The 10,000-nt window shown below is 43.1% G+C and overlaps 1 protein-coding gene across 4 annotated transcripts in view; it reads left to right on the forward strand.

Annotated features, from left to right (window-relative positions):
- The first annotated feature begins 22 nt into the window (after positions 1-22).
- LOC116377260 (supervillin-like) overlaps positions 23-10,000 on the forward strand; it is a 12,520-nt gene continuing 2,542 nt past the window's right edge. The window contains exons 1-10 of one of the 4 annotated variants that reach the window (XM_031838853.1): positions 23-1,637; positions 2,085-2,141; positions 3,078-3,243; positions 4,193-4,276; positions 4,440-4,466; positions 4,887-4,973; positions 6,290-6,470; positions 6,585-6,757; positions 7,534-7,689; positions 9,733-9,869. In XM_031838853.1, the coding sequence (XP_031694713.1) occupies positions 3,123-3,243; positions 4,193-4,276; positions 4,440-4,466; positions 4,887-4,973; positions 6,290-6,470; positions 6,585-6,757; positions 7,534-7,689; positions 9,733-9,869 (966 nt within the window). In that variant the 5' untranslated portion in view covers positions 23-1,637; positions 2,085-2,141; positions 3,078-3,122. Of the gene's footprint in view, positions 2,142-3,077; positions 3,244-4,192; positions 4,277-4,439; positions 4,467-4,886; positions 4,974-6,289; positions 6,471-6,584; positions 6,758-7,533; positions 7,690-9,732; positions 9,870-10,000 lie in introns of all 4 variants that reach the window. The other 3 variants (XM_031838851.1, XM_031838854.1, XM_031838852.1) reach the window with 3 other exon arrangements.

Consider the following 10,000-nt stretch of genomic DNA (forward strand, 5'->3'; position numbering starts at 1 on the left):
GTGTGTGTGTGTGTGTGTGTGTGTGTGTGTGTGTGTGTGTGTGTGTGGTGGTGTTGGTAGTGGTGGTGTTGGTAGTGGTGCTGTGTTTGGGTGTTTCCCTTAAAATCATGGTGACAGTGTTCTCTAATTCATCACACCTTCTTCTCGTTGGGTTTCAGAATTATGTTAAGGATGTCTCTCACACACTGGATGTGCAGTCTGTGTGTCTAAAGTGTGTTCTTCTCTAATCGTCATAACGTTTCCAGAGATAATTCGTTGCTAATGTGAGCCATGTATGAAGGCCAGAGTAGGACTGTAATCCTTATCCTTATCGCTCTCCATGTCGGGGCATATCCTCGTAATATTTCTGTGAATGCAGTTGTTTAATGACACAGAAGAGTTTATTTTCCTATAATGCAAATATTACGCATGAGGGATTTTTTGTGCGTGTTTATTGTCTTATGGTAATATCAAACATCTACACACCCACACACAAGCCCACATGTGTAAAGACAAATTATAATAATCATAATTATACAAACGTAAAATAGCAAACAAATATATGAATATTAAAAAAAAATGCAAATAGATAAGATAACAGAAAGGCCATAGCACATGTTTATATAGACTATAAACTGAAATAAAATGCAATTATAATTATCAAATTCCAGTTTCCTTAGTTGGCCTCTATAATGTTTGTAGTTGTCTTTTGTTTTTAATATGTCATATATTCTGTAAAAGGTATATTCAATATAGATTTTACTTATCGAAAATGTGCATTCCAAAATGTATCCAACATTACAAAAGGCACATTACGTTGCAGACTTTATAATCCCCTCTTATTAGTAATATTTGAGATCGCATTTTTTAAGGCTGATTATCATGTTCAAGCAGACTCAATTTCTCAAGAGAAAACATACAAACTTTAAGCTGGACTAATCAATATTTTATCTGAACAATGGATCAAATGATGTGATGTATTATGTGACAGGATAAGAGGATTATCAACCAGCGCTCCGGTTTCCCTCTGATAGACCAACTATGCTGGACTGAAACAACAGACAGAGTTAGCCACTAGCTGGTGATCATAGTGGAGCATTTAGCAGCTTAGAACTTTTTAATAATTCAATTATTGCTGGTTTAAAGTAAAAGGAATTTTGTGTTCTCTACCATAATTACACACCTGGAAATCATTAAGAAGGGCATTACAGTTTAGACTAAATGTAACTAAACAGTGACATGAATGAAAAAAGTGATTTTCATTTTGTTATTTTGTTCAGTGAGTTTCATAAAGTGTCATACATTTTAGGGACTTGTGGGAAATGAGATTGAGGTATCTTGACTTTTAGTTCCTAGCTTGGGTAAAGCTCTAAGAACACTGCATCCTACACTTCCCAGAATGCATTGCCCACCTCTTTCTAACCTTACACCGCTTGCTTATTACACGGGCCTCCTGTTATAAATGTGTGGTCTCCAAGCTCAAGCTGAGATAACCCTGACGTTATCACTGTGACATCACCGGAGGTTAATAGAATCTTTGGAACGCCCCTTTTTAAATACTGCGTCCTCTCTCCATGGCTGTGTTTCTATAGGAGACTTTCTCTCCTCCTCCTGAGCCTCCTCCCCGCTCTCCATCCCCCGATGACTCGGCCAGCCAGGTAGGAAGCCGCATCAGCTCCTGCTGCACGCCATGCTCGCCCTCTGCTTTGCTTCCCCACCCCCCCGGCTACCTAACTAAGCTCTGAAATGCAAACCCCCTTCGTTTTAACACGCGTCTTCCCTGAAACAGAGAGTGAGGGTTTGCAGAAAAGCTCTTCAGCCATAAGTGTGTGGTCCTTTTTTTTGCCCCCTCAGCTGCAACCATGCTGGCATGGCGTGTGCACGTTATGCTCACAGTCCTTTCACAGCCGCCCTGCTCCTCCGCACCTCTAAAACATCCCCTTCCTGAAGCTTCAGCACTTCTGCCCGCGGGGTCAGCATGGCGGCCCCCTGTGGCATCCGGTGCTTGTGCAGAGCTTGGACATTTTCTACCATCTCTTCAACCTCCATTCTCTAAACCCTCATCCTTTCTTACCTTCCTCATCCCACGCCTCTGGTTTGTGAAGACCATCAGATCGCCCAGACCCACGCGGGTGGACGAGAGACACCCCTGGAGACGAAAGGTGACCACTGTCAATGTTGTATGAAGTGCTCTCGCAACATAAATCAGTATTTAGACCAAATGGGTTAAGTTGCAATTAAAGGACGCTGTCTGCTATTGTTCTTTGTCTTCACTTTGTTAACTAACATTTCTTTTATTTGAACTTTAACGAGTGACACAAAAACATTTCTAAAGTCACCCAGTGGAAAAGAAACACGGGGATTAAGGGGCTTCCTGTGTATTAATCTCCCCCCATTGGTGTCCTCGTTGTGTTCGGGTACTTGTCTGTTTGTGAATGTGGCCTAAAGGAATTTATCCACATTTAAACGCTTTAAACAAACAACCAATGGCAACTTAAGATGGTTCCATTGTGTTGGCAGATGGTGTATTTGTTTTGTTTTTTACGGTGATAGCCGTGGCCGTAATGTCTTCAGGTCGTCCGTCCGTCTGTCCCTCTGTCCGTCCATTGTGAAAGGGATACCTGAGGAACGCCCTGAGGGAATTTCTTTTGATTCGGAGGACCTGATTCAATTTTGGTGTTCAAAGATCGAGGTTACTGTGACCTCACAAAATATGCTTTTAGGCCATAACGCAAGAATTCATATTCTAATTATGACAAAGGGACAACATTTGGGAAGGACGTGGATGTAAACAGCAGCTTTGGTTGGCGGAGGCACACGGCCACAAGGCGGTCATTCTAGTTTCCTTTTGCTGTAGGTTAGTGTGACAACGTACTTCCAAGGATCTACTCCTTCTGTCAAAGTCCCAAGTGCCCCAGTCATTCCAGGAAGAGTCTAACACAAAGCACTGTTGTGGATACCTACTCCCGAAATGCTTCCTGGAATGTATGGGTCACCACAAACTGAAGCGTCGTAACCTGAGGTGGATTAGTCCTTTAACTTTCAGTCCATCGGGAGTGTTTTTATTGTAACTGACGGTGACTTCTCTCCCTTCTCAGAGACTAGCTGAGGCGGAGATAGAGTGCCAGGGGATCGAGGCTCAGATGTCCATCCAGGAGAGGAAGCGGCTGATCGTAGCCCAAGAGGAGGCCTGGAAGACGAAAGGCCACGGAGCCGCCAACGACTCCACCCAGTTCACAGTGGCCGCTCGCATGGTGAAGAAAGGTCAGAGGGGAAACTGAACACACACACATATCCTCTACAGTCCTTCTCTCTCGGAGGCGCATGCAGACATGCCCATCTGCAGTTCAGAGTCTGCTTTCTGCCCGGATTCCTGCAAAGACCTCGTCCCAGTTATCAGCTGGGGGGAATAAACGGTGCAAAAGTGCATAAAACACTGTCCATGAAAAATGAATCCGACTCTGTATAGACCATTTCAGAGTCAACGTTAATATTCCAAATGTATCTGTGTATTTCTCTATTTCTCGTTGCAGTGTATGTGAATGACACAAGCAGACAGGAAGTAAACATGAACACGAGCTGTTGCCTAGCAATGCGATTCCGTCGGTGAAGCTCATTTAGCAACAGGCTGTTTCTATATTCATTGACCTCTAGTCGGTTTTCACAAATTGTCATTCAAACGATCCGAAAAGTTGCAAACGTATAGTCGAGAGAAACAAACTTAAAAAAGCTATCAACTTCAGTCCAAATATGACATCATACCATCATGCAACAGTGGTCAACTGGCACTAAAAGTGCTAACACATTAGCCCGCTAGCTCAGCTAGCCCCTTCAGTCACCTGCCCCTCACCTTGCAGGTCGTAGCGGTCCTTCGAGACTCTTACATCATGACGCAACGCCTCGCGATGTTCTGTAAATGAAAGCTCCTCCATTTTATTAATGATAATAATACAGGGGTCCATCCCACCTATGTTTAGCTGTGTTTACTCCTCTACATTAGTTAACACTGAGCAAAGTGCTAGCGTCTTCAAGTACGAACTGTTCTTTGGTGTACATCGAACCAATGTTCTAGTGACATCGCAATCTTTGGCTTATAAAATCAAACTGGACCACAAATAATATCCGATTTGTTTTTCACAAACTGTACATGTCATACCAGATAACCATATCATGCATTTTTGGATGTTCATACCTGTCTGTGTTCTTACAACAGGGTTGGCTTCCCCATCAGCCCTCCAGTCGCCTCTGTCCCCCAAACCCAAGAACAGCAGCCTTGCCATCTCCAAACCTCAAGAAGGTCAGTTTGACACCAAGCACACTGTCCAAACCCAATTCTACACACAGTTGAGTAGCTGAATTGTTGACTTGAACTTAGATGGATAGATTCTGAGCTGACAAATGCAGAGTTTTGAAAATGATTCTGGGTCACATCTTATTTGTCTTTGCTTCGCTTTCACAAGACATGGAGATGTCGTCTGATATGGAAGGTCTATTCCTTTTCTATTTTCTTATTTCGATGTTGCACTGAATGCAATGTTCATCATCACCAGAACCACAAAAAAATCACCACTTCTATTAGGTTATCAAAGCCTAATAGGATATAAACCATTGGATAATGTTACCATCCACATGCATGAGTCTGGATTCATATTCAGTGGCTGTTTATTGTTGTTAAAATGCTTGTGACGTGCAATAAATATATGTTCAGATAAGTTCATAGTGACCGTGTGCAACTGTTCATTCATGCTCAGTCATTGTTCCAAATCGGCATCACTGAACAACAAAAGCTCAGACTTCCTGCCTGTTTACAGATACAGTTGGATCTGTGCTACAATCAGAGTCAATTTATGGCTCAAACTGTGTGTGTGTGTGTGTGTGTGTGTGCGTGTGCGTGTTCGTGCGCGCAGAGATCAAGGCCGTGCCAGATCTGAACCTGGAGTCAGACATGAAGCTGGAAAAACTGGAGTCATTCCTCGGCAAGCTCAACAGCAAAGGTCAATCTCGTTTAGCACGCTGTCTACTCTGCTCACTCACTGAGAAAAAAAATGTTCCCGCGTTATAACATGCAATCGATTATAGATTCTTACACAGAGTTAAATCTCCTGATGGATATCAGTTGTGTAACCGAGACCAAACGTAATGAATTAAATGCGGTATTCTCCAATTCATTTGAGAAGAGAGAATCTATTTTTCCTTGAAGATATGGCATGCTTTTATTATATCCCAGAAATAACCTGTAACAGTTCAGTACTGTGGCTACTGCTGGTTACGGCAAGCACATTTTAACAGGACCTTTTTTTACACATGCACATAAATGTTCTGGCAATTTAACATGTCGGCCTCTAGTTAGAAGAAGCACCAGAGTCAGTTTTACGTGAAAGTCACAACAGCAGTACATCTCACTAGGTCTGCCTTCATTCAAGGCAGTTGTGTTAATGGAAGGCTGCAGTAGCACAAGATTAGATATGTGCCCAGAGAGTGATATATAAAAAATATATATATATATATTCCTAATACTATAATATTATTAATTAATATATTTGTATTATTGTGTACTTTTTATGCTTTGGCAACATTGTTTTTTTTTTTTTTAACTTTCATGCCAATCGAAGTGTAAGAACAACCTTCCTTCAACTTTTCTACAACCATAACAAACCCTACTTATGTTTAAAATGAATATTCAGAAGAACACACGAGCATGTGAGCACATACAGTATGGATTAAAGAAAAATAAGAGTCCCTGCTTAATGTCTTGACATTAAATGGGGGAATTGATGATCGATTGTGATTTGTTGTGAAGACGGGGCACACATGTTCCTCGTGTTGTTCTTTAATTCAGGCTTCAACAGCAAAATAGGGTCAAATATATATACTTAAAAATATATATAAAAGAAAGAAATGCAACGAAAGACGATCATGTATCTTTCACAGCCCAGCCAAATTAAAATAATGAATTGTGTTAATAAACCAACAACAACAACTAATATTTACTACTTTGTGTGTTTGTAGGTCATTTCAGGCGTGTGCAGAAAATGACAAATTAAGACAAAATTATAAAAAGATAGTTTCACAAAATCTGGTTTGATATGATAAGAACACGGAGGATTTGTGTATAGAAGTAAGACTTCTACTATATTACTGTAAAGTTTTCCTCAAATCAAAGTTACAATCTTGTTTTTTAATTTATCCATAAATATATAAATGAGCACATCTTCCATCAGCAATACACGAGCTCGGTGATGCTTAAGTAACTTCAATGAACTCTGGATGTAACATGATCCTGACCCGGCCTCATCTTGTCTCCCCTCAGTGTCTGGACTGCCAGAAGCAACCATCACAGTCACACAGAAGGAGGTGAAGGAGGTGATGGCCCTCGAGGACGAAACTTTTTCCAAGTTCTACCGCCAAGCGGAGGAGCACCCCGCCACCACCAACAAGGTGGAGATGGACTTCGACGACTTCGATGCCATCTTCGGCCCCCAGGTGCCAAAGTAAGCTCTCACCTGCCGGAGGTCATTTTTCAAGTAAGAAGCCCGACATCATTGTGAGACTCTTAATTTTCCCCTCTGTCGACCGCGCCCCTCCCCCTCTGACACCCTCCCCAGGCTGACCTCGGAGATGGAGCAGCACAAGCGGGCGGTGCGCCCGGCGCGTAACGTCCAGTCGTCTAGGAACCCTCTGAAGATGCTGGCCGCCAGGGAGGACATCAGACACGAGTACACGGAGCAGAGGCTCAACATCGGCCTGCTGGAGAGCAAGAGGATGAAGGCTGAGAAGAGTGAGTGAGGGTGGACGAGGGGCTGGGACAATGCAGGAGACCAAAACCGGGCAGGGACGCAACATGTGACTGGCTCCTTTTTTTTCTTCAAAATTTGCACAACACCGTCAATATCAATTTTGACATTACAATATTAAACCTTGAATGTTTTATAAGTCCATTGATTTGGCCCGCCACCTTCACGTTCATGTGAAAGTGGTGTGAAAATACATGAGCTTTTATAAATGTGCGCCTACAGAAATATGAAATTTATTTATGAAATATCAGAATTGTCCAAGTGCAATAATTGTCGGTTTTTTCTTGTCTTTGTAATATTGACAAAAATATTTGTTCCTCCAGTGTTTAAAACAACACAAGAAAGAGCTGAACATGCATCTAAATCACGCGTCACTTATACGCAGTCTGTTAATGGTCGAATGACCTACATCTGGGACTGGAGTCAGTTTCCTGTCATTGTGCAGAGTCGTCCTCAAAAGCTGGACGAGGTCTGTAGCTTGTTTTGAGAGTAACGTTAGATAAGCTACAAAGACAATGTCATGCTACTCCCATAACTTCCTCCATCACCTCCTCTGACAGCAATAGAATTACACTTAAACTGTCTCTGGAGTGTTCTATATCTGTTACAGTCGTATAGAGACCGGGTTAGTCTGGCATGAAAAGGTCATTTACTCTCCAGCCGTTGTCTCATCTGTATAAAGGGGGGTAAATGAAATGACTTGAATGTATTCTTCCGCCTCATGTCCCCTCTCCGTGTGTCTCTGTTGTGCTCACTGCAGTGAACAAGAACTCCGGTTTCTCTGACGTGGCTCTGGCCGGTCTGGCCAGCAAGGAGAACTTCAGCAACGTCAACCTGCGCAGCGTCAACATCTCTGAGCAGATGTCCAACAACAGCGCCGTGCCTTACAAGAAACTCATGCTGTTACAGGTCAAAGGTCAGTGGAGCGAGAAGGTGGCTCAGACCATAGACAGTCAGATGCACCTGCACCCACAACGGGGTCTTTTTTTTTTTTTTTTTTTTTTCTGTATCCTACTGAATGGGCACTCACTGAAATCCCCTAGGGTTATAATACCAATTGCCATCTTTGCCCACATTTTCACAGGCCTGTCTTTTCATAAATGTAAACCAATAGTATTTAATAAAAATGTCTAAAAACAGGTCTACATCCAAGTTCACATTTTAGGCTAACTTAACTCCCCTTTAGTTTCATTTCCTTCCATCCTGTGAGGAAAGGGTGCTAACCTCTGTGCTGCCTGTTTCCATATTACTTCACAAAATGAAAACAAAGTAATTATAAGAATTGCAACTGGAGAGCGAAATTAGGGCAATAACAACCGCGCGAATTTGCCATGGGCTAGGTGTACCTAAAAGTTGCATGTAATAGCACCTGCTACTCGAGTGACATCTTGTGCATTGCCGTTACCAGAGCGACACCACTAGCGTTAGCTTGGCTGATGAACATAACGGCACTGTTCAGAATTTGGAGTTCAAATTCAGCACACTTCAAAATTTAATTGGACTAACTGTTTTGTTTTTTTAAAGCGACTCAGCCAGAATGCACCCTACTGAATTTGTGGACGCTAACCCAGCACCAGTTGAGAACCAGGGACCAATGGTATAACTAATAGAGTGGTATAGGAATAAGTCATTTAACTTAGAAATGAGTTAGCAAGTTCCGGCTCCCTCGTCTCATAGTAGGTGGGTTTGTTAAATGGGTTTTTGGTTAAACGCCTGAAATAAGGTTTGTTCTTCGATATAAAATATGTCAGCGACTGTGGTGTTATAGCCTCACGTTAGCGTTTTAACTTCTGCCGATTGCGTTTACGCTTCAACTATCATAAAGGTGGCGTTCATTTAAGATTATCCTGTTGAACAACATACTTAAGTATCTTGTTTGAAAAGTTGTTTACCAAGGAGAATTATTTTTTCAATAATCCAAAATCCATTGCAAAAAATCCAAGGAACTATTCCAATGCTAACTTCCGAGGTTGGCCAACAAAAATACGTCTTCCTTGCACCACTCTATAAGGATTTGTCCTGAGGGGGCACAGAGGCCATCGTGTCACACCAAGAAATATCTGTCTTCTGTTGAAAGCACAACCCTTACAAAAGTAAGATTGAGGGAAGTCTCTTTAAATAGACATACTTGAGGATGCAACATGTTTACTAAACTAACAAGCCAGCCAAGCAGGAAGGGATCCAAAACATCTGCCTACATTTTCCTGATCTTTTTAAATGAGGTTGTTTGTTTTCGCAGAGACAAAAAAAAATGCTACGCAGCAGTTTGACCAGCGATTACGTTCGGCTGTTTAAGAGGATAGAAAAACAAATGGCTGCTGTCTTACACAAAGCTTTTGAAGGATGCTGCTTCGAGAGTGTCCTTTCAAGAGGATATCTAAAATAGGAGTCTGGTCTATTTTGGTGTCCTTGCACCTCCTCCTCACGTCTGCCGGTGACAGCTGTGGCTTTAAATCCCCCCCCCCAGGTCACCTCACACTATCCTGGGCTGATCCGCTCCTTAAAACACCACTGTCTGTAATCCAGAGCAAATGTATGGGGGGGGGGGGGGGGACGCGCTTTGTTAGAAGACTAGCCGTCCTGACCTGACAGTGTTGAGAGTGGTGTTTTTAGAATAGCTGCTGCTTAGATCACCTGAAGAGCCAATGGGATTGTGAGTCACTGAGGCCCCTAAAAAACCCTTAGAGTTTATAATGAGCAGCATTTATGATTTAATGTAGTCAACAAACTGTCCTGGCTACATGAATTAGCTGGAAGGAGAATTCATAGAGATGGGTACTTGACATGGCAGATACACGTCCATACATGTACAGGGCCAAATGTCGGTGGCTGGCACATCGTTGCGCCCCCCCCCCCCCGACACCCCCAGTATGATAATCCAGGCATGCTGAATCAGAGCGGTCACCGATAAGCCACCTGTCCTGTGTGTTGTTGTTGTCCCCCGCCCATGTAACACCAGGCAGACGGCACGTCCAGACCAGGCTGGTGGAACCCAGAGCGTCCTCCCTGAACAGCGGCGACTGCTTCCTACTTGTCACACCACACCTCTGCTTCATCTGGACCGGGGAATTCGCCAACGTCATCGAGAAGAACAAGGCGAGTCCGGCTCTGGAGCGCTGCCAGATGACAGGGAATACTAACTCGGATAGACGCAGGTTTCGTTCACATGGACACAGTGGAGTGAGGGCGGGGGTTATGTGGGGCGGGCTTAATGTGCAGGATGTAAA

Source organism: Anarrhichthys ocellatus, unplaced genomic scaffold (assembly GCF_004355925.1).
Source record: "Anarrhichthys ocellatus isolate YVR2014 unplaced genomic scaffold, GSC_Weel_1.0 scaffold1071, whole genome shotgun sequence".
NCBI lineage: Eukaryota > Metazoa > Chordata > Actinopteri > Perciformes > Anarhichadidae > Anarrhichthys > Anarrhichthys ocellatus.